At 38.6% G+C, this 24,916-nt stretch overlaps 1 protein-coding gene across 2 annotated transcripts in view; it reads right to left on the bottom strand.

Annotated features, from left to right (window-relative positions):
* MDN1 (midasin AAA ATPase 1) overlaps positions 1-24,916 on the bottom strand; it is a 101,394-nt gene that overhangs the window by 18,696 nt on the left and 57,782 nt on the right. For both annotated transcript variants that reach the window (XM_042802987.1, XM_042802988.1), the window contains exons 55-80: positions 24,547-24,667; positions 23,220-23,430; positions 22,850-23,081; positions 21,606-21,732; positions 20,545-20,715; positions 20,184-20,398; positions 19,704-20,085; positions 19,390-19,499; positions 17,578-18,274; positions 16,449-16,610; positions 14,700-14,973; positions 13,494-13,729; positions 12,724-12,819; positions 12,399-12,493; positions 11,541-11,665; positions 10,269-10,415; positions 9,919-10,028; positions 9,409-9,482; positions 9,032-9,227; positions 7,759-7,918; positions 7,443-7,589; positions 5,428-5,554; positions 4,458-4,563; positions 3,262-3,377; positions 1,545-2,024; positions 781-1,007 (exon numbers count right to left, since the gene is read on the bottom strand). In XM_042802987.1, coding sequence (XP_042658921.1) covers positions 781-1,007; positions 1,545-2,024; positions 3,262-3,377; positions 4,458-4,563; positions 5,428-5,554; positions 7,443-7,589; positions 7,759-7,918; positions 9,032-9,227; positions 9,409-9,482; positions 9,919-10,028; positions 10,269-10,415; positions 11,541-11,665; positions 12,399-12,493; positions 12,724-12,819; positions 13,494-13,729; positions 14,700-14,973; positions 16,449-16,610; positions 17,578-18,274; positions 19,390-19,499; positions 19,704-20,085; positions 20,184-20,398; positions 20,545-20,715; positions 21,606-21,732; positions 22,850-23,081; positions 23,220-23,430; positions 24,547-24,667 — 5,144 coding nt within the window. The remainder of the gene's footprint in view (positions 1-780; positions 1,008-1,544; positions 2,025-3,261; positions 3,378-4,457; positions 4,564-5,427; positions 5,555-7,442; positions 7,590-7,758; positions 7,919-9,031; positions 9,228-9,408; positions 9,483-9,918; positions 10,029-10,268; positions 10,416-11,540; positions 11,666-12,398; positions 12,494-12,723; positions 12,820-13,493; positions 13,730-14,699; positions 14,974-16,448; positions 16,611-17,577; positions 18,275-19,389; positions 19,500-19,703; positions 20,086-20,183; positions 20,399-20,544; positions 20,716-21,605; positions 21,733-22,849; positions 23,082-23,219; positions 23,431-24,546; positions 24,668-24,916) is intronic.

The following is a 24,916-nucleotide window of genomic DNA, read 5'->3' as shown; positions in this document are numbered from 1 at the left end:
ACAACCCTATGTGAAGAAGCAGCCCCCACTGTTGTAGTTCGGCACTGGGAAGATTGCAGTGCGTGGGGGTGATCCACGCCAGAGCAGCTCAGGAAGGGTGGAGGCCCGTGGGAGGGACTCACATCAGAGAGGGTTTCTGGAGGACTGTATCCCGTGAGAGGGAAACCACACTGGAGCAGGGGTAAGAAGTTCCAGAAGCTCCCCCCAGTGAAGATGGAAGAAGCAGCAGCACTGACTGCACCCCCCCCATTCCCTGCCCCTGCACCATTGAGGGGAGAGGTGGAGATATCAGGAGCAGAGCTGAGCCTGGGAAGGAGGGAGCAGTGGGGGGAAGGTGTTCTCAATCTATGGTAACGCTTCTCACTGTCTTACTCTGTTAAGTATTGTTGTTAGTGTTTGTAGCAAATCTATAACCTTTTTTTTTCTTCCTCTAACGAGTCTGCCTTTTGCCCATGACCATAAGGGGTGATTTGCCCCTCCCTGTCCTATCTCGAATCCCAAGCCTTCTCAGTGCTGGGAGGGTAGGAGGGAGCGAGCAGCTGTGTGGTGCTCAGTTGCCCTCTGAACTCAAACCACAACAATCTGTCATCAGCAGTGACTAAGGGGGGGAAAAAACATTATTGCACAACTTAAGTTTGGACTAAATTTTGCAAGTTTGAATTTCATCAAGTGTTTCTGGATATTCGAATGAACATGGAGCCATTTTCTTCAATAAAGATATAAGAATTCATTAGGTTGGTTATCTAAATTACAAAACAGGCAGAGAAGAATTGTCCTTACCACTGCAATCTGACATGGAAGCAAGCAGCTGTGTTCTCCAGGCTAGGAAGTCTGCAGATGTATTATTAACTACTTCTTGTATATACTTTAGGCTCTTGATTAGGGTCATCTGATTTGCAGCTTGTGTGCCTTCTCCATTTGGAAGAAACAGGGACTCTAGTCCTTGTAACTGAGCTGAGACTTCCAGCAAACAATCCATAGCTGATATGCAAACTTCAAAATCTCTCCTGCAACAAGAAATACCATCATACTGAAAGAAGAATGAACATTTCAGTTTAATCTTAAACCTTTTATTGGGACAGAGATGGGGGAAAGCAGCTGATCTCCATCTTGAACTTATTTAATTAGAAGTTTGACAACAAGCAGATGTGCCCCACTCACACTGTTTGAAGCAGACAAAGTGAGAAGCATATATATTGTTATTTTTAAAAGAGCTCTGTAGCCTATTTAATATAAAAATTTCTTCATTAATTTATATTTTAAATTCACCTCATTAACGAAGGAGCTATGGGGATGAAATCCCAGGAGACCAAAGACAAGCTGAGATGAACAACTTTCTTCCTGACTTGTCAGGGGAGTGGGAGAAGACACATACATTTGTTTATAAAGCCAGGCACTGCATTTTGCAAGAAAAAGGAACAGAAAGAAGCTTCAAGAGCTCCTGAACACACTTTTCAAGATACGCATAGGCAAGCATTTCCAAGATGACTTCACACACCTTATATGAATATACAGATTCAATTTTATGCACATGTAGAACTCACCAGGAATAAAACAAGGTCTCACGTGACTGTTGTCTTATTTTGTCCACTTCTGCTTTCACTGCCTTCACATTTGCCAGCATCGCAGTCAACTGTGCAGCTACCTGCAGCCATAACTGATCCTTATTTCGCATCCTGCATCCAGGAGGCAGTTGCTCAATTGTTACTGGAGTGAGGTATTTTAGCTCTGAGGGAATTAGGTCAGGTATTCCCGTAAAAACATTCCCCATTTCAGGTCCTGAACTCTGAAAATTGTTTGTTTTGACATCTGTCCTTTCATTGTCACTGCACTTTGTTAACTCTTCTTTTGGGCAGCACTGCATAAACCAAGACAGCTCCTCGAGAACCATCACACACTGCATGGAAAGTTGCTGCAGTTTGTCAGTCCAGCATTGCATACTGTCTTGAGGAGGAAATGCTACATGATATTCTCTGTCAGCAGTCAGCCTAGAATCTATCTCTTGTATACAACTCAGAAGGTTCCTGGTTAAGAAGAAAAAAGGAAAAGTTACAATCACCGAGTTTTACATAATACTTCCCTTTGGAAATCTCAACATTTAGACTAAGTTCATAAAAGATCTAGATAATATTAACTCAGTGGAAGTCAAACTTTTTCTGGAAAAACTAAAATGATAATACTTCTTTTAAAAAGTTTTGCTTAGCTATTGAATTTCTCTCTCCATTGCATATATTTGAGTTGTCCTGAAAACAGGGCTTTAAGATTTCTCAGAATTGACACCATATTTTCAAACAAACCTTAAACTCCTGGTCTGATACTCAAATATTATTAATTTTCCTCCATTATAAAAATAAATTAGATTCTAACACACCTTCATTCTCTGCAGTGCTAAGTGATAGTCAACTCATAATTAATGATCAACCTGATTCACAGTGAAAGTCACAGCAATGCAGATAAGTGTCTTCAAAATTTTACTGTTCCTGCAACTGTAAAGCTGGGGGTTTGTGTTTTGGGCTTTTGTTTGTTTTGTTGGGGTTTTTTTTTGTTTGTTTCTACAGTTTTCCTAGGGTTAACAAATTTTGCACCACTAATCTTCAGTCTAGATATCTTTCCCTGTACAACAGCTCCTGACTGAACTTCAGAAAGTTTTATGGATTACAAGAATGATGAGCACGAATATGCAAACTAGTGGAGTTTGCACTGAAACAGAGTCAAGCAATGGAGTGAAAAATCACATCAAGTGAGACAGACTTCCTATATACTTTTCCTTTTATAGTTCTGATACAAGATCTAGTATCTCCCACCCTTCTAGAGTTTTTCTTTGTAAACTGTTGAGGTTTCTTCATATTGGCTCAAAGTGCCATCCAGATCATTTATTTGCTCCAGATCAAGACAATAACTTGAACATAGACATAATTAACTTAGGCCAATACCAAATGAGAGTGATTTAACAATCTATACATTTAACTTTATAATTAACTATAGTAATTATTTCATAGTCTTCACATATGTCTAACTTGTTTTTTCCAAATTATTTTGATTCTAAAATATTGACTGCAGTGACAGGATAAACAATACCTAACACCCACCCCAACTTTAATTTTCAAAAATCTTTTATATCCAGGCTTGAGGGAAAGAAAGAAATGGTAAAGTAGGGGGAATAATTTTCTTTCCTTCTACCTTATTTTCCATTTTTCTTGAACTGAATTGTTTACTGTCAAACTCCTCACCAACATTTAAATGTTGGAAAATGCAAAATACCTCAGTAAGATCCACTGTTCTGTCAATGCAGCAAGAGATTGTCTCTGTCTGACAAGCACCTGCATGAGGTGTGCAGTGAATCCTTTGCATCGTTCAATGCTACCTAGTCCAATATCCTAAAGAAAACAGATAGCGAAAAAATGGGAGGGAATAGTTACACAAATAGGGAGATAAGATTCTCTGTCTCTGCATTTCATTTGACTGGACAGGCTGAAAGGTTACGGTTTAATTGAAGAAGTCTTAAAATGCAGAGAAAAATCACAGTTATCACAGTTTCCCCATCTTCCTATTTCTGCATCTTCCACATATCCTGCATACAAACCTGATTTTCAAGTACTTTCTGCAACAACAGTCATACTAAACTGCACTCCACAGCAGCAATTCCCATCAGGAATTTAGTTCCAATAGTAAAGCTACCTTACATAAATAATGATTAAAATCTAAAGAGATACCAGCCTAAATTTCTACGTTTTTACTATTTCCACAATTCATTTTACCAAATTTACTGGCAATTACTTTCCACCCTTTCATTAGAAAGGATCCCATTTTAAAGCTTGAAATGCATGTTCACAACAGAGCAAAACTGATCTCAGCTATGCTCCATTATTTATGCCACTGCAAGCTGTGACATTTGACCAGATCATGTTGTAAAACAAGGAGTGAAGCCTAGTGAGAAGAGCACTATCTGGAAGAGATCTCCTTCTCCTGGAATACTGGAAGAGTGGTACTGATTTGGCAGAACTCTTTTGTTCCTTCTACTGGTTTTACACCAACTTTTAAGCCAATAAATATATCGGCACTTTGTGTTAGACACAGGCTCCAGTTATGCCCAATTATAAACCTCAACTGTTTTTTCAAGAGCATCAACTAATCCTGGTTTTGTTTTCCTAATAAGTTTTGATTCAGCATTTCAGGAGTTTCCTTCATGCATAAAAAGCAGCAATTTGGGATCATGTTCGAAATAGATACTGTATATTTAACAGATTATTAACTTAGTTCACTAAACTTCAGGTATAAACCAACAGGTTTCAGAATGCTGCATTTAATTAGTGGCCCCCCAAATACCATATTTGGTACCTTACTACAGAACACAGCATGATCTCACAACACCTTTTTACTACTAGAAAATTTCAGTCCAAGCTCGTGAAATAAAGTTAACAGAAGTAGGATTTCTATTTTTACTTTGGTGGTTTTACCTTGGAAGGTGCTAATAATGCTGTCTGAAGTCTGGAGTGGCGTGCAAGCGACTGATAGAAGTACTTCTGGCATCCATCCCAGGCAGAAGAAACCTCTGTCAACAATCTGACAGAGCACAAAAAAGTCTGATATTAGAAAGCTATATAATTCAGTATCTCAGCATGCTGGAACCACCAGGTCAGTTTTTCAACCTAGCAAAACCACTTACAATTTGCTATTTTGCAAATGCATTGATCCTGTAAATCTTAATTTTCTCCACAAGTATTCTTATCTTAGAAAAACATTTACTTTTAAAAATAAAACCTAAAGAAACCCTAAACGATAGCAGCAAAATCTCTGTATTTGAATATCATTTAACGATTAAATAGTTTTTTTTTTTTCATGCAGTTAAATCCAGCTTGATAGGGAAGCCTTTACTTTGGCCTTTATGAGTAAACTAAACCCTTAAACCCGAGGAGGACAGTAACCAGCATGTCTCAATGACAAAAATCACTTGCTGCTGGAAAAACAGAGAAACATCTACAAGACCTTCCTCTAGGCAGGTTTTACCAGAAATGCCCGCTTAGAAGTCTGTGTATTTTCTCCTGAAATATCCCGTTAGTCAATGAAGACAAAACAATTAAGTAATCCCTGCAGATTACAATTAATCTTCAAAAAAATTGTTAGCAGTCTACATTCTAATATGATGCTAGCAAAAACTCCCAGGCAAAGATAGGCAGTGGAGAATTCACTGAAATCTAATTCACAGTAACAATGAAACAAGTGTGAATTAAAAAACCCCTCTCAGCTGCACACGCCAGTACAGTATGTACAGGATTTTCAGACTAAGAAGTAATGGGGGGAAAAGAGTATCTAAAGTCCCAAGTGAATTACATTCCAGAAATTCCAGTCTAAATCCACACACAATAAATTCTATATATTATAGCTGCAGCTCATACAATCTAAGGGCTAGGAATACTGTGTACATACGTGGCATCCAGATCATGCGTACGATTTACTACACCTAATGCACTACGCAGGTCCAGTGGATGTAGGTAGAGAATTTCATGATAGTCTTTTGAACGGGACCAAGACAGACCTTTCCGGTATGACAAACCTGGAATGACATTTGAACACATATCCTCATTCTTTTATAGGAAAAATGTCACTTATACAGTTGGTATTAAGGTATTAAACCACCTGATGTAGGTTTTTTCTACTGATGCTGTCTGATTTTGACAAGTCTTGGAACATATTGCAATTTTTGTAATGTAAGAACACATCGCAACTTAGCTATTTTCAGCTTAACATAGCTGAAGAACACAGCTCAAATGAGATAAATGTAGACCTGTGTGTATAATGGAGGTTGGTGGTGGTCACCAGGAAAAAAAAAAGCAAGCCTTGAACCTGTAAGGCTGGCTATAGCCTGAGAAAGTTACAGCTACATGCTTTTAAAAGAAGTCAGTCTTAGGGCTGTTATTTTAGCTATTTTTAAAACTGGATTGAACATGCTCATATTTCTCAAGCCAATTAAAACACTCCTTTCAAAGTATCCTGAAGATAAGCAAAGTCTGTAATAAATATTCATTAGCTATCTAGGTTATGTTGCCATATTTCCAAACAAAATGGAGAACAAGTCTTAGGAGCAACACTTTTCTCCTGGTCCTAAGAAAGCTGAATTAGGGATCATCACCTCATTTTTAAGACATGAAAAGGCAGGTGAATGAGGAAGGTAACGGTGTCATCTGAAATCAAAGACGCAGCCAAGTAAGGAATTCAAAATCCCATGTGTTAATTAAGTCACAGTATGCCATTCCTCCAGCACAAACTTCACAGGGCAACAAAGTCAGATATCCCTTTGTCACCAAGGGGTACAAAAAAATGACAAAACACAAGAAAAGTGTATGTGTTCCTCCCATGCAGATTCACCTGTATTTGCAGTCATCTAAATACAAAAGGACCTTAATCTTCTGGGAAAGATTTACTCATTACACACATCAACTCACTTAAGTAGCATAAAATACAAACACTCAAAACAACAGAAGCAGCTTGCTGCCTCCCAGAAGGCATTCAGGATGTTTTGGTTTTCATTTATTTTCCAATCGCTGTGGCACTGAGTTAGCTTGTTATCAAAATCATGCCTTCCTGGAACCCTTAACTTCATGTTTCTAAGCTTATTTCTGCAACCATTAACAAACAGAATTTTTATTGATAGGTTCTTAGGATCACTGCAGACCAGACGCTATGGCTTCCAGGAGAAGCACCAAAACACTAAACTCTCTTCAAAAAGGAAGAAAAAAAAAGTCGAAGTTACAGTATTTTCTACTTCTGGCTATGACCTAGCAGAATGCTGTAAACCAGCTGCTTATTTAACAAGACTGCTTACTTCTGTTGGTTTCTAAACTGCTCAGTGGGTAAGAACAGCTGATGAATAATTTAACACAACACCAAGGGAAAAGACAGCAATTAATATTTTGGGTAGGTCCTTCACCTTAAGACTAGCAAGAGGAGTAGTGGAGACTGGGCTGCTGAAAAGGGTGACTCCAGGGATGTCCATCCATAGACCGTTCAGTCTCCATAGCTCAGCCACACCTCTGACAATCTGATCTCTGCCAGTCTGTCAATCAAGAGATGGGCTCTCATTCGAGCAAGCTAACTTAATTTCAGTTCTGCATCACAGAATGGATACAAGATAAGGAGCTTTCCTCTTGTTTCTAAAAGCTGGGCAGTGACTTCTGACTGGAGATAAAAGTACATTTCTGCTTCAGAAAAGCTACTGTTGTACATCTAATAGAATGTAAGAACAGAAGGTATTTGAAAGGGCTAAGACACCAGGCCTCATAAGCAACAGATGAAGAGAAAAAGCCTTAAATGCTTCTACATATTAGTGATTCAGTGACTTCGAGAACATAGTATTATGGTGGGTTTAGATGTATTGGCCAAAATAATAAAATCCTTAAGAACTTTGTACTTTTAAACCAAGCACATTTTTATTCAAAGCTCACCTGTTTTTGCAAGGCTTTTAAAGAGATCTGACAAAGCCCGTTGCTTCTGCATCTGAATATGCTTTGCCTCTGACTTCTGCTTCTCCTTATCTGCTGTCTGATCAAATGTTAAATTTTGCAGTTCAACTACAGAAACAATGATACCACCTGTACAGAAGACAGCAGGGAAAGATAGGAGATGTGAGAATTTAACACACACTAAGCAGCCATGGGAAGATAGATTGCGAAGGGAACTATATAGCTGCACTTTTTCCTGATTTATTCCATTTATGTTACAGAGGTCAGTTATGGTATGGAAATCATAAGAATACTTAACCTGTGAACTCGTCAAGATTTTCCACCAGATTCAAGAACGAATTATTTTCTGTAACTGTTGTACACATTTTCTTCATTTTTTTAGTAAGCTTAGGCAGACGATACTGAAGAGATTCTGTATGAAATGTAATGCCATCCTGGCATTCTTCTGGGAGTGCCCTCTGAGGAAAAAAAAGGAGAGAAACAGTCCAATTATACATGCATACTCAAAGCTGTCTTATTCGGTCATTAAAAGTAAATTGCTGCAAAAACATGGACTAAATTCTGCATTCATCCTAAATCCTGAAACATGCCCACGTGATCTTTCGAACAGTTCAGCACCAACACTTAAAGGCAACACGAAACTGCAACAAGTGAAAACAACAACTCTGTTGATTTTCAGTAACTGTCTTGCAAGCAAACAAACCAACAAGCCAAACCCACAATCAAACACGTTAGATTTGCATCAGATTTCTGCCTCCCCACTCTACCCTTCTGACCATCACAGGGCAAGAGCAAGATCAGCCACCCTCCTGGTCTGAAGAAATGGAACAAAAGCCTTGGAAGCTAAGAGTAACTGAGCATTTCCCACTCACTTCCAAATTCTGATTAGTTACAATTGCCTCCTTGCATCTTATTAATGAAAACTAATGGACAGGAATAGGAATCTATTTCAGAAAGAACATTAGTTGACTTCCTCTCTAAGCCTGACAACTTAGAGACACACTGAACTGTGGCACTGTGGAGGAGGGTTTAATGCCTATCAGCTAGACCAAGGCAAACGTTCACAGTACACATACTGTCAGGCAACAGCACAAGTATGACAATGGAGAGCATTCCCCTATCAGGGCTCAAGCTGAAAGTATTTAATCAGAACTTGTATATGGACAAATCATACAGCTACGTGACCATCTGTCGGGGTCCTTGTTTAGAAAAAAAAGGGTAATAATAATTTCAATTCCCAGTCTGTATTATTGCACCAGTAGGGAAGTAACAAATTGCTGCAGACAATATGCAAGCAACTTGGAGATGAAATGTGTAACTGCCATCATCTCTATTTTAGAGCACAGATAATGTGCTAAATCACTACAGAATACGTTTGTCTTTCCATGCTGCATTCCCACCCATCTGCAGTGTTTCTTAACACTGAACACAAGTTAGACCAAAAAGTTGATGATATATTCAAAAGATTTGGCATTTATGTAAGATTTTTCTGCATATATCAGTGAAAAGCAACATGTAGATAAGAATAGAGAAAATATCCCTCTCACACTTAGAATAAAGAATACAGTCACCTTGGCAACATCTGTTCTAGCAGACAGAATTTTTCTTAATGTGTTGTTCAATCTCTGAACTTTGGTCTCTCTGTTCTCAGATTCTTCTTGCTTTTGCAAGCAGTCCAGCTGCTCTTCTTTACCAATTTCCACCAAGGCAGGCTGACATGGCTCATCCAGAACAACTTCAAACTTCTTCATGAATTTAAAGAGGGTCCTAATCACCCGAGGAAAGCAAAAATGTTACTGGGTTTTATAATCCTGGAAATCTCTCAGCTGCTGGAAATAAATGTTTTCACTGTGTTATGAGTGGAAGAAACATTCCTGCATTCAAATTTAACGCCAAAGGGAAGAAGGAAGGTTACAAATACGGAGCTTAATTCCAAGCTCTGAGTTACCTGCGTATTTTTTCAACTGATTGTTTTATAGCCCAGAAGCTGACGTCATTCCACTTGGAAATCTTCACAAATTCCTATTAGGAAAATAAATAATCAATAGGATTACTTATATAAATGCAACGAAGTATCTGCATATAAAAGATGATCTTTAAAGCTGATTAGCTATGATGATCTGGTGGTCTTAAAATGCAAGACATTTTAGTAAACGAGCAAATTATTGCATAGGCATCTTCTTATATTAATATATGTGTTTCGGTTAAAACTGAAGCACAGCAAAATAATCCAGAGGGGCTTCACTAGTGGGTAGAAACCTCCATGGCTAAACGGGATTGACCAAACATTAAAGTCTTAAACCAACCCCCCACCTCAGAAATAAATTCTTGCCAAAGAAAATGTGAAGTATAGTAGCAATTTCAGTGGCCAACAGAGCTATTCTATACAAATTCAAATATCTGTTCCACTGTTCCTTTGCTTAGATCAATATATTGTCTGAGTGAAGCTTCCTTTTACCTTAAGTTCCTTTTCTATAGGCTGGCGAAGTTCAGTGATTCTGGTCTCAATACACTCTGAAAACTGCTTATAATAATTGTATAGATTCCATAGGATGCTGCACAGAATGTCTGGAAGGGACAGAAAATAACAAGCTGCTTTTAAAACATGATATTCCTCAAGAGGAGAAATGCATCCAGGGTGGTTTAAAAGATGGCATAAATTGACTAAGAGTACTCTTCATGAAAATGGGAAAAAAAGCAGCATAGCCTTGTGTTGTATTTATGAGCTTAATGATCTCTTTGGGAAGTCCTGAATACCTGATTGTCAGGCTGTAAAGAGACTCAATATATGTAATGCTAAAAACTTACCCTTTTCGGCTACTTGAGGCATCAGCAAAACATGGCAGTGGAAAACCAGTAGTGCCTGAAGTCGTGCATGAAACTCTCCCAGTGTGGATCCTTCGATGAAAGCTTGTAATGTGCTGACCAGCGTTTTCAGATCCATTGGCTCAGTGTCTGAACATTGCACCAGAAATTTAGAATGGGGAGAAAACAAGAAAACCTCTCTACATGAAAATTATTGTCTGCTCTTTGTAAACTTCCAACTAAATATCAAGTCTCTATTAGGAAAGGGGCAGGGGGAAGGGGAAGAATTCTAATTTAACAATAAGTAAAACCAAAAACACCACACTGGAAGAAAGAAGAAGGGACAAGAGAGGCAGCAGTAAGATAGCTGGCTTCCTTGGTCTCTGTATGTCCAATTTCAGAGTGCATTAAGTATTCAAAGAACTCTTGTTATTCTCTGTGAACAAATGGCTTTTTCGGTCATGATATGCTATACCACGGATTAGTCACTGGCACTTCCTTAACTCCTCAAAATCATCAAGGCAGAAATAGATCTTGGAAGAATCTGGTAGAGAATAGTCTTTAGAGCATTATCTACAGAAGACATGCTGTCCACTTGGAGATGTAAAAGAAGCCAAGGATATGAAGCTTGTCAAGTAAGTGCATTAAGCAATCATGAGATTGGAAGAACCTTGCCTCATATGCCAGAGGATGCTACTTTCATCCTTAGAATTTCATTATATTTTGGGCAGGCAAGGGACTGAGAGCTATATTCTTTCCCCTAATTTACATAATGTGAATACCTGTGGAGAGATATGCTAAGAGCAGTATGTACCAAACCATACTAACTGTAAGAATTCTTTAGGCTTTATACAGAATGTTAAAAGCAGTTCAGCTGGGATATGCATTATGTTTTTGTGCAGGTAAAAAAAAAAGATGCCTTTTCCAACTGCAGATGGAGGCCTCCTACCCTCCAAATCTGTTTGAAATGTTTATATATGCATGATCTACAGTTACCACAGTTCTACTTTCTCTTAGATGCTCTTACACATATATCTTTTCTTTACATGACCTACAGTGTTAGCCCTGTGAGACACAGGTGGTTCCAGAAATAATTACTAAGCGAAGTTCACTCTATATGGAAGACCCTATACAGTCATGGAATTTATTGTAGGCAAAGGGTACAAGAACTACACCTGAAAGTGCACTGTCAAACTCTGGCATTTAGGACCTTAATTATGCATCCTTCATAACTGCTTGAACTGCATCACACATTCATACAAGAGCAGCACTTACCTTCTGTGTTTACCCCTGTCTGTTCTTGAACATACTTCTCAACCATCTGATAGATTGAGAACCAGTGCTTTGTGGATTTCTCTACATGCTGTTTCATAATATTGTCCAAACTTACTGACCAGCAACTGGAAACAATAAGGAAGGGAAGAGGAGAAAAAAAAAAAAAGGCAAAAATATTATGGGTAGTTTGGGCTCCAAAAAATCATAAACTCTATTCTCTGTTTCTATTAAACTAGAGGAAAATTTTACAGGATGGAATAATCTGCACATCTACTTAATATACACAATCATCTCTTGAGGATCACTGCCTTGCCACTATTATTAAATGTGAGAGAAGAAATGCAGGAACTAGAAATGATAAAACAAAACCAGGCAGAGCCAGGTTCACAAGTTTCTTTTCACAAAATTTGAGGCAGACTTGGGGAATTCCTGATCATGGCATACTGTGGATATAAAAATCTTGCATGGTCTTAATAGGAGACTGGACAATAATTTTTAAGGAAAATTTAGTGGAGGTTGTTAAACAGACAAAACATGGCAGGCTCATCAGTAAACTCTAGGATGAAAACAGAATGACACTGGGAAGATATCAGAATGAAGTCCTGTAGTTATCTGTCCTGCTTCTACTCCTCCTGAGGCATATACACAGGGTCACCATGGGCTGGACGTGCTCATTCTGAGCCAGTACAGCTGCTACTTTGGTTTCCCCCCCCCCCCCCCCACATTGTTACTAGGACAGCCACACACACACACAAGCGTGTTCCATGATTAAGTGAATTATGCAATGGAAAATGTCTTCGTACAGAGACAGAAGCTTATGGTATCCAGGAAAAAGCAGTAGAGAAGGACATTTCTTACTTCAACTCCAGTCTACGCCACTGAATAATCAGTTGTGTGACCAAATCAAGATGTTTTCGCAAGGACAAAGCTCGACTAGCATTTTCCTCCCAGTCCTGGAAAAAAAAAAAGTTCACCTTTATACAAAGCCAGAAATGAGTCTTGCACGGTAAGACTCATGCAGTACTCTGGAGTATATTTCTACTCCTTAAACTGAAGATATGGAGCAAGTTCCCTTCCTCAGATCCTGGCAAGCAGACAGCTTTCAGTTTTTTTTATCATGGCACCAATATAAATAAGGAAGCATAAAAGAGAAAATAAAAGTTTCCTTTAGCTTTTTTCTTACCTGTGCCTTTGCAAGAAGAATTTCCAAGCCATTCAGGAACTTTGAGAGAGGACTAGAGAGTGGAAAACTCCGGATTCTGTCCATTACAACTAACAGCTGCAGAATAAAAAACAAGTATTCAAGCTATAGTAACTGATCTTCAACAGGAGTCACCATGAAGTTAAGCTAATTTGTATTAGCATAACCCTCCTCTGCAAGAGATTTTTTTTTTTTTTTTTTAATTTTAAATTGCTTCCTCATTTTAGTATGAGCTCATTAGTAGCTCAGTGAAGGCCAGTGCACTCGAGGAAAGGAGCACAAATGACCTAACGTAAAGAGTTCCAATTGATTCTGAGTTTCTGCATTATTGTAAGAAACGTAACCTGAGGGCCACACAGGCCCGTAAGTGGGACAAAAGAGATCCATTTCAAAGCACTATGAAAAAAAAAAAAAAAAAAATTGGGAAAAAACAAAACACACAGGAACCCAAACAGCAAAAGACCTCAAGAATCTTTTAGGTATGGCAGATTGAAGATTGCTTAAAGGTATAAGATCAGAGTAGGCAGTGAATACCACTTAACATTTCATAGCTAAAAAAGAACAGCTAACAGTACCTTATATCTCTTAAGAGCAAACAGGAATGACTTCAAAACATTTACCTAAGTAATACAGACGACATCTAGGCAAGTGTATACATGCACACGTCTATGCATATCTATACACATATTTACACAGAAATGCAATTCTAAAATGCTCTGGTTTTCCCCAAACATTTGCCAAGGCATTTTTACCTGCACAAGAACTGGATGTTCTGGCCATTCCTGCAGTAGCCCATTTACTTCTTTAGCAAAACTATCAAGTACAGGTTGGCACTGTCTGACTTGCTGAATATTAGGATGCTGGTAGAAGTCATATGGGCCATCTTGCTGCAGCAGAAGATCTGAAGTTAATTCCTCAAAAAAGGTATTGTGAAGAAGAGTGCTAACTAAAAGTTGGCTTCCCAAAAGATTATCATTCATTTCAGCACCTAGGAAGCAAAAAAAAGGGAAGACATCACACATACTATTAATTATTTTTTCAGTTGAATGGATGAAGTTTGGTGTTTTTTTCCCTGTATCCCAAGGCTTAGCATGGTATATATTGGAAGGATGTAAGACTATGCCACACACAAGCAATGAGATGGGAGTATGGAACAAAAGAGACATATTTAAAGTTCACATTCTCTATTTTAACAAATTTTCATGTAAAAGTAAACCCAGCATCCTAAAGGTGGGCTGTGATCCTGTCAGAAGACCACTGTTCATCTGTGCATAAATTCACATCAAGGAGATTATTTTCTACAGAATTAGTACCAAGGCTCTGTGAAAAAGTAATCCAACCAAAAAAAAAAAAAAAAAAAAAAAAAAAAAAATCACATATATTATAGCTCAGGTATGAATGCAAAAATAAGTTACTGTGAAAACAGCAGCCCTTACTGGCTTCTTCATAACTGCATACATCTACATTTATTAGGTTAGATCTGAAGTATAGCTCTGCTTTGAGAAGTGATGATCCCAAGGTCTCTCATATTTTTATAACAATTTACACTTCAGTGTGCCAAAATTCAGGGTAAAAAAGCCAAAGACTACTTTTTTTTTTTTTTGTAATTATAGAAGCTCCATTTAAACCAATTCTTTTATAAACGTCATAGAAAAATTTACTTCTGGGAAATTTCTGCAAGTACATCACCTTCCACAGGATTATGTAGATCCAAGTGATCAAAATTTCACTTGAAGTACTCAATTTATTCTTAAACGGTATAGAGTTTTAAAAAAAAAAAATCAAAGCATTCTACCAAGACAATTCTGAACATAGGGCAAATTCTTTGGAAAAAGAAAATCCAGTTTTGCAGGTTCTTCCCATAATAGGTCTGTTTCATGACCTACAATAACCATTAATTTGAACCAAATCACTACAAAGCTAAACCTGCACATCTGAAATATTGCTAAGAATCTTACCAATTAAAGGATAAAATTGCGACACCAGGCATGCACCAGTCTGATAGCAGGAAATAAATGTACTGAAATAATGTTTGGCCTGATGAGCAGGCAAACTCCGTTGATACCACAGGGATCGAGCAAAGTTTAAACACAACTGTTGATGAACCATCATCACTGTTTGCATAGAGCTCTTGGACAAAAGGGCTCTATCAATTTCCAGCTGGTCTTCTGATGGTTCTTCAGTTTCCATTTTTTCTTCTAGGCTTGGCTGGGCTGTGATATCTTCGAAGTCCTGCAGAATTACATGGTAATCAAAAGTCAGTTACAAAGTCTTCCTTTAATGCCTCCTCTCCCCACCTCCATTTTTGTACTTTCTGGTATTGCAACAGTATGCTAATGATTTGGAGCTAGCACTATATAGATACACCTCCTGCCTCACAGCTCCAGTGTCAGTCTGAAACAGAACACAGATGAACAGAACAATTAAGGGCACAACCACAGCAGGCAAGACTGTAGTACTGTGATCCCTAAGCTGCTGCCAACTAAACCTCTTTCAAAAAAAAAAAAAAAAAGGCAGAAGCAGTCATATCTACTGATAAACCACCTCAGTGCTGTTTGATCGCTTGCAGACCTGAACTGTTACATCCTAACAACCCAGTGACACACATAATTGTCTCATGGATTTCTGTACTGCATAATGGTCCTCGGTGAAGACACGCTTCAAAAGTCGTTCAGTAATGCAGGCCAGTCAAACTTGAAAAAAGTGATCTCTCAGCTTTATTCAATCAAGATTAGCCTTCTTCACAAGTAATAAAACCTCAGTCAACCTTACTTGCCAAATGAATCAAATTCCAGAATTTTATAATGTCGTGGTTTGAGCCTGGTTGGCAGCCAACCACCGCAGTTGGTCACCCTCCCTTCCCCCTCCCCACCTGGGAATGGGGGAGGGATTAGAGGGGTGAAGGGAGACTCGCAGGCTGAGATAAGAACAGTTTAATAATGGCAATAAAACGAGAACAATGACGATAATAGGAAAAAAAAAAAGAAATATATAAACAGGCAATGCACAACGTAATTGCTCCCCACCCGCTGACCAATCCCCAGCCCGTTCCCGGCCAGCGACCCCGAGGTACCAAGATCCCACAGTCGCAATCCCCGAAGCGAGAGAGAGAGAGCGAGCCCCTTCCCGACCACCCCTCCTCTATACAGTGAGCATGACGTGCCATGATATGGAATATTTCACTGGCCAGTTTGGGCCAGGTGCTGTGGCCGTGCTCCCTCCCTGCTCCCTGTGCCCTGGCACACGGGCAGGACGTGGGGAGTCGGAGAGTCCTTGAAGGCTCGGTAGCAGCTGAAAACATCAGTGTGCTATCAGCATTCTTCTCATACCAAACCCAAAGCTAAATCCAAAACACAGCACTATTCTAGTCCCTGAAAAGGAATATTAACTCTATTACAGCCCAAACCAGGACATATAACAAATAGTTAATTATATTGTCATTCAGTTATGTAATTTGGGATTATTCACCCAAGCCACAGTACAGTTATACTCTGGAAATTAATTCCGAAAACTTCCTACAACCAGAAGGTCTATTAAACTAAAAGCACAGTATTTAAAATACCTTTCTATCAAAATCTACCTCACATTTTTCTTTTTGCTGCAGGAAAAAATGTTTCATTCCTCATCTTGTTTTACTTATAGCATGTATTTGCAGGAACTACTTCAGGTATGATTTTTGTGTTTTTTTATAGAGTTACAGTTGTTACCTTTTCATGAAAAGGAAATCTTCTCCTAAATTCTTCTTCTTCCTGCTCTTCTTCACTCCGTCCTTTCCCATGACTTTTACTTCTGTATCTGTACAGACTGCGTTCCATTGCCTCCCGCTCCCGGGCACGGCGTTCCTGTTCATCCCATTCATTTATAATTGCCTAAGGAAACACAAATCAGCATGCATTTACACAAGTTAACATCTAAAATCACCCCATATTTCATTAAAGGGGCTGCATCTATCTTGTTTGGCTTTTTCCTCCTCTATAGCCTATAAATCAAAGCCATCAAACTTGGAAGATTTGTGAAGTGCTCGCAACCAACCAGTGAGAAAAAGTACATAAAACAGTATACAGAGTATTTGGCCAAGTTCTAGTCTCCTTTCTTAAGCATTTAAAAAGAAACTCTCTACAAAGTTTAGTTTTGACTTCTTCCATGTGGCTTGGGGTTTTGCTGGGTTTTTTAATAAATAAAATCTTTGGTAACCGTTACAGGCTATGATTTTGTGTTTTGATAAAATCTAACAAGTTAATCCAGCATTTCAGATTATGTTAAAATTATCTTGTATCAATTAATTGGAAAAAAAATAAGAACATTATACCGAAAATTATCATGGTAGAATCATAGAATGGCTTTGGTTGGAAGAGACCTCCAAAGATCATTGAAGTCGAAACCCACTTGCCATGGGCAGTGACACCTTCCACCAGCCCAGGTTGCTCCCAGCCCCGTCCAGCCTGGCCTTGAACCCTTCCAGGGAGGGGGCAGCCACAGCTGCTCTGGGCAACCTGTGCCTGTGTCTCACCACCCTCACTGTAAAGAATTTCTTCTTTACGTCTAATCTAAATCTACCCTTTCAGTTTAAAACTGTCGCACCGTTATCCTGTCACGACAAGCCTTGGTAAAAAGCCTCTTTCCTTCCTTATTGTATGTCCCCTTGATACACCGAAAAGCCACAATAATGTCTCCAGAACAATCCCAACTCCGTCAGCCTTTCTTCACAGGAGGGGTATTCCAGCCCTCTGAACTTTTGTGGCCCTTTAGACCCACTTTAACAGATCCATGTCTGTCTTGTACAGGGGACAAGGTAGTTCAGTGCAAGAATCCTGGACACTGGCATTCAGATGTTACCTGACACAGATGTCTAAAAAGCTGCAGAGATTTCTGGTCCATTTCTCCTCTAGACAGTACATGGCATCGAAGATGCAACAAAGCATTCACTAGGAGCTGTTCCAGAGTTGGGCAAGTCTGCTCTGCTCCCTCAGATTCTCCTTCAGAGTGCTTCAGAGAAAACCTTTTAAGTCCATGAAGGACCTCAACTGAATTCACTGAGCATAAAATTTCTGCACGAGCTAAGTAAGTGGGGAAGGTATGGCCAACCGAAGGAAATGTCAACAGAGAAGTGAGGAGGTTGGTGAGATCAGCTGGATGCACAAAACTTCTGAGCACTGCATAAACTTCAGAAGCCACTAATCGCATGCCATGTTGCAGCTGTAAGATTGCAGCTTGCAGTGGAATGATGGCATCAGGGAATACAGCATACTCCTCTGCCAGGTGTTTTCTAAACTGATGGTGTGATTGCTGCCAAGATGCTTCTTCATTTAACAGGTTTTGTATTGCCTGGAGTGATTTAGGTCTTTCCCCATGGAGGAACTGTAGAAGGCGGGCTAAAAGATCTTGGACTGAAGAAACCCGTGCTATGCTGTTGATGTACTGGTAAGCCTCCTGGTATAAGCAATCATAGGGTGGAGCTGGAGGCCTGAAGGCCTTTTTTCTGGAAAGACTGCTTATTTGTTCCTTCAATCTCTGCATTCTTTCATGCAACAGTCTGTTAAGAAAAAAAACCGACCAGTTTAGACATATAAACATATTTCATATAGACATGTTTATAGATATCTAACATAACAGCTACATAAAAAGATTCATCAGAAATATTCTGCTAGTTTGCATGAAACAGCAAATAAGGGAAAAAACACAAGAAGCGACTCCTGTATAGAATACACATGCACTTCTCTCTGCCCCCAAGCTCCCCTGCCCTTCAATAACCTTCAATTACTTTTTTGCTTGCTATCTGACAGTTCTGTGAGCATTAAGGAAAATGTAGTATTACTGGAAGCATTTGGTAAAACTCAGCCATTCAGAACTTGCTTTCAATGACTATTGCTCTCTTTAAGCCATAGCACAGAACTATCAGATACTCTGTGTATAAAGAAATTTAAAGCTTCCAATAACAGTAGAAAATCGTGAATAATACCCAGTTTTTAACTCCATGTACAAGAAACATCTGGAAACATGCACAATGGAGAAATCTCTGTTCACTTAAAATTTCCTCCACAAGTTCCTCAGATAAAGAAAACCAACCCAATAACAAAACAATGGCTACAAATTCTGAATGTCAGCATTGTACTCTATGTGGTAAGATATTTAATTCATCCAGGGCACCACAGGCAAAAGCTGTTGCTAAAATACACGTCTGGAGATTTCTACCCAGTACAGTCAGTCCAAGAACTCTGCAAAATAGCACTGGCGTCTATCAAGGCCTTGAAGAGCTGCAGTGACAGATGTAAGTTCCACCTCATTTCAATTTGTCGGTAACATTGTCACTTTTTAATGAAACTACAGTAATCGAGATGTATGGCTTTATTTTTACTTCTGGGCATAGCTTCAATTTTACCAAGATACAAAGGTCACTACTTGAATTGTTCTATCTAGAGCAGTACAAAGTGTGCACAGACAATTCCTTAGTCACTGCAAGTAAACAGAACAGCTTCTGTATTTTTCTTTACCACCTCAATATGAAAATTGATACTTTAAAATCAGCAACCCTTATTTCTACAGAGCAACACAAAAATTGTAAAGCTGTGGAGAAAAGCTTTGGAGCCCAAGCACCAAAAGATGAAATTTCCAGTCTAAGAGAGAACAGTTAAGTGTCCCAGATGTTACCTGAGATGGGGATGAATACAGCTGCTGACCGCTTCATCTTCTATACTTTTTCCAGTATGCAGCTGGAATGAGAAATCATTTGTTTTCCATTCACACTCCAGCTGGTATAACTAAAAAAGAAAGAATAAACCATTCTCTGAGGTTCTGGTTTTGGCAACCAAGTAGGCACATCATCTTCTTGGACATTAAAAGAAGTTCTAACTGTATAGTTTAAAAATGATGACCAAAGATTTTCCCAAGAAGACACAAGCCAAACTCCTTTGTGTTAATGTTACACATCACAGAGGTAAAAGCTGACTCAGCTCCACACTCACCTCTTCTTTTGCATACTTGAGCTTGTATTCTCTTTTAACAGCCGGATCAAACCTGGTCTGTGGAAGCCACACCTGAATCTGCACCAAACCAATATTCACCCAGAGGCTTCCTCGCCAAGCTGTCTCTGGTAACTCCTTAAGCCCTTCCCCAAAGAACTGCTGCAAGCAAGTGAGCAGGAGAAACAGGAATTCTTTAGGAAGTAACTCCTGATCAGTGATGCATCTAAGTATCTTGAGAAGGTACTCATATGCAACAGGATCCTTGAGGTAGAGCTTCTCACAGCACTCCAAAAACTCTTCTTGAAGATCCACTGGAACCAAATCTACCAAGGCAGAGAGCTGTCTGCTTAGCATTATTCCTTGTAGTCTAGCATCTGTGTGTCTGGAGGCAAAGGAATGAGAAAAGTTTATACATGGTAAGCAAGCTTCTGAAGCATGCTTGATTTAAATAACATATATGTGGAAGAGAGGTCTTAATACCTAAAATCTGCTATTGAAGAGACAGCCAGGTTGGTCCACAGTGCTGTGGTGACTTCGTGAAGCTGCTGTGCCCTCTCCATCCATTCTCCCAGTGTCACATGGGATGATGACAGAACAGGAAGCCCACTCACATCCCACTGGCTTGTCTTGCTGCTGCTAGTTAGAATTTCAAAGAAGCACTTTGAGAAAACGGCTCGGGTCAAAACACCTGGGCCCTAAATTAAGAGATTAAGAGTTAGATTGTTCAGATGCAACTTGCATTGACTGTGCTAGAACTTACAGTATTGCTTTAGAAAGCTGTTGAATTATTTATTAAAAGAGTATTCAGCATAGTTGTTTGATTAGGTCAGACGAGACAAACCTTCATAGAAGAGTTAATATGTGATTTAGAAAAGTTCTCTTCCTCTGTTATAGGTAGTGGCCTCCAAGTCAACCAGTAGTCTGGGTCTGTGGTGAAAGTACTGCTCCAGAAGGATGCTAATGCAGCATTAATTAGTTGAGATGACAGAAGGGACATTTCTTCAGGGGGTATCTAAGGAGAGAAAAAAAACGTAGAGCTAAGAATAATTTACAGGGAGCAAAAGAAAATCAAGCACACGCACACACATGAAAAAAAGAGTATGATACTGTTTTTCAGTAGGGGGTAGAACAGGATATTCCCCACGATCCTTTTGAAATTCACATAGAGTTTCCTTGCATCTCAAGGAGTACACCTCCTGAGGTCTGCACTGCCTCCTGTGCGTGAAATCTGCAGCATGCTTACAGAGCAAGTTTTCAGAATACAGCCTCTAGTCTGCAACTGTGCAACCTTTTGTTACAAAACACGAAGTTGCAGAAGCATAAAACAGATACAGCTATCCAATATTTTGCTCCAAAGCATTTAAATTGAACTTGTTGATTTACTGAACTTTGTGAAAACACAACTACTGCTGCATCATATTAACCAATCAAAATTTCTCTGACATATTAAATGCTCTACAGAAAAATGCATCCAATAATTGTCTCAGTCAATTATTTGATTTGCAACACAGACTTGAACAAAATTGAAGCACAGGAATAGAGGCAAGTATTTTTCATCATAAAATTACTTTGAATACATAGATACAACCAGGCTGGCACCTGTCATTGAATCAATTTCATTTTCCGTGAAGTCACAGATGGATGAATGGAACAACAGAGTACCAAAACTATATCATATAAAACTATGTTATTTAGACTTCATAGTGTTTTATTTATGTTTTAATGTGTTTTAGTTACCTTTTTTTCAGGCTCACAGTTAATACCCTCTCTTATTAAAAGAAGGAACAGATTGTCAGGAACAGGTAGAAAAACTGCATGTCAAAAATTTTGCAGGGATATACCTATTTTGAAGAGTCTGTTGAAAACTTCTGCAAGGCTAATTAAACTAAACCTTGTTCTTACTTCATTAAGGTGTAACAAGTGCCACAGTCCAGATAGCTGGTGAGAAGCAGCTGGTGTCAACTTCAGAGAAAAAGCTAGAAGCTGAACTAGATCTGAACACATGCTTAGCTCTTCACTGAAGTTCCCCCTGTAGCAGGTAAAAGAAATGCAATGTAAGTGATACTTCAGCTGGGCACATAAAGTAAATCATTTGGATAGTAAAACAAATTGATAGTGGCAGGCAAAGTTGTAATAACAAAGGCTCCCTGAAAGATTCAAATGACAGCATTTTAAACATTGGAGAAGATCAGACACTCAAATGATACTCAAAACACTTGAATCCTTCAAAGTTGACAAAATCTAAATAAAAGCAATGGGGGAAGAAGTGGCCTGTTCTGTTGCTACAAGCTACATGTTCAGCAAAACATACAAAACATTTGGAGACAAATGGTCCTTCAGATTTACAGTTCTTGTGAAAATCAGAACTTTGCTCAACTCAAGAGTGAATAAGTGATTCTAGGAGTCTCACTGCACAAAAATGTACTTTCACTGAAATCCATAAACGAAGAGCTCTGTTTTAATGAATGGTAAAATGATCAGAAGATAAATACACCTGGCCCCTTAAAACAATACTGACACTTCTTAAATTAATAATGTTAATTTAAACTACAAGTATACGTGTGTAGTTTACACAAAAAGAAGCAAGAGTGCTAGTATACTTCACCAGGTCTAATTTAGTCTTTCTGCAGTAGCCTCCAGCAACATGACAATAAACATCTTCTTAATTCCTAATATGAAGGAATCCTCCATTTCATTAAAAGGCAAATACTACGTATTTCCAAAAGGAAAATACTATGTACAATTTACTACATAAAAGGTTTTAGTCTTCCTCCACCTATAATCCATTCTATCATTAATAAAGCAATTTCTGGAGTCTAATGTGTTTACTCCAAGGGGCTTGCACACCAGCATTAGAAATAAGAGTTAGAATAAAAGTTAGAAAATAAAACTACTCCCTTTCTGATACTTTTTATAGCTGCCCAAGTGCATTCCTGCATGCAAACAAGGAGTGCATATGCATTTATATATCGAAATGTATATATAAGCATATGTGTGAACCATATATATATATATGCATATATCCACATCCATATATATTAATATATATGTACACACAGAGATTTACATACCGAAGTTACAGCTTCTAGCTAGGGATTCTGAATCTCATGAAAGGGATATTGGATTTCTTTCTCCAGCCTTCTTACCTTCTTGCACAAGCCTTGGCCACATAATCTGCTGTCAGTTTGTACTGCCAGAGCGTGCCTATGTGCTCCATTGCAGGCCACAGCTGAACCCGACTGCAGAGTTGGTTTAAGAAGGCAGGGTCTAACTGGCTGGAGACGGTATCTTCAGCAAACCTTTCTTCTGAATGACTATACACAACTCCTTCTGCTCTCAGCTGTGAATGTACAGCTTTCAAAAAAATCTTTAGTTGACCTGTTAGGGTGTAAGAGGCACATAAGTGCATGTACTGTACTTCTTGCCACTGAACATTTCACATCCTATCCATTTGCACATAAAAAGAATGGAGAGGGCAGAAATCATCCAGTTAGGCTCTTCAGAAGCCTTACCTACCCAGATTAACATCATCTGTATGATTGGCTCTAATTATCAGGCCATCAGCTTGCAGCAATGCTTTCTTCATCTTCCATCCAGTGGCAGCGATTTTCAGACAGCATATTTTTTCCTGCCATCTACTTTCTCCAAAGGCCAATCTTAGCTCCAAGATGTTAAATGGTTTGCTGAGAACTTTTAACTGGGAAAAACATTCCATGCCCAGTTTATCCTAGAAACACAAAAAAGACATATGAACAAGTGGCAACATTTTGTTAGCATCATCAACAAAACAACAAACAATCTGTGACTGTAGTCAGAACTGAGATTTCAAATTCACATGCACACGACTAAACTACAAGTATATATAAACCAACTGGCACCAAGAACTTAACAATGATGTTGTAGCCTGTCTCCATACAGCAGGAAGACAGACGTTGAAATAACTGGCCACAATTTCTCCTTGTCAAGTTTTTTATTTTTTTTTTCCTTCAGGAAGAAGCTACATAGATTATGCAGACAAACAGTATCTCAACAAGGCAACTTACCTAAATTAAGCACAATAAGTACACAAATTAAAAATGCCAGAAGCTACTGTAACTGAAAAGAAATTGGCATTTTACACCTGCAATTTAAATACATTTGAAAGTCTAGAAAAACCTCCCAAAATTCTCAGTAAGCACTGAATGTTCTTTAAAGTCCCACCAAGTAACTAAGTGCATTTTTGAACAGCTGAGTATCTTTGATAGATAAGGCCAGAAAAACCTAGGTCTAATTACTAATCACCAGTATGAGCAACCTACATGTCTACTTGTGCCCTGCTTTTTAAAAGGGACTTACATTCTTTAGAACACTTTACTGTAGTATTAATTTATTGAATGACACCAACTGATGAAATAACTTTAAAAAAAAAAAAAACAAACACCTGTTCAGAGTTAAGAGGCCTTGTGTTGGTAAATTAATAAGGCAGCCCTATCCTATGCTGTATAAAAGGAAGTATGTAGTCTATTCTATATACACATATATTCACTAAATAAGCAAGAGGCATACTGATATTCACAAGTCTCCAAAACAGAGCATGTAGTAATATTTTTATTTTTGTCCACTACTCTATATTAAATAACTGCTATCTATACAAAGCATAATTAATAGTAAAAATGCTATCTGGACAACTGATATATTTCACAAAGATGTACTTTAACGTAAGCTGAAACTGCTTTTTTAACCAATCTAACAAGTCCAAAAAGAGTGTATTTTTGCTAGCCTGGAAAGCACTACAAATCTTTGATTATTTTAAAGCATATTTGGACATCGCTGGAAATACACATCTTTTGCAGAGTACCAATACCTTAAAGGGAAGAGGTCTTCCTAGAGACTTCTGTAACATTTTCATATTGGCAGAAATACCAGCAGGATTGGACAAGCAGCTCTGAATCTGCTGTGAAACAGATTGAATGTCCTTGGAAACCCTTGAAGAATATAAATAAAAAAGTGACCACACAGTTAATTCAGAATTTGAGAAAAAAGGCAAAAGGACACACAAGAACAGAAAGTCCCTTCTTTTAACCTTCCACTGAAGACACAACCTAACTTTAAAGCACAGAAAATGGGTAAAAACTCATTGATTATTTTGGCAAGAATCAGCCCAATGTTATAAACCCGAATTTTAAAAATGAACAGTTATGCAATAAATTGCATTTGCATCTCTAATGGAACAC

The sequence above is a fragment of the Tyto alba genome, unplaced genomic scaffold (genome assembly GCF_018691265.1).
Source record: "Tyto alba isolate M040663 unplaced genomic scaffold, T.alba_DEE_v4.0 Super-Scaffold_40, whole genome shotgun sequence".
NCBI lineage: Eukaryota > Metazoa > Chordata > Aves > Strigiformes > Tytonidae > Tyto > Tyto alba.
The sequence above is the reverse complement of the archived record's forward strand: the minus strand, read 5'-3'. Positions and strand labels throughout refer to the sequence as shown.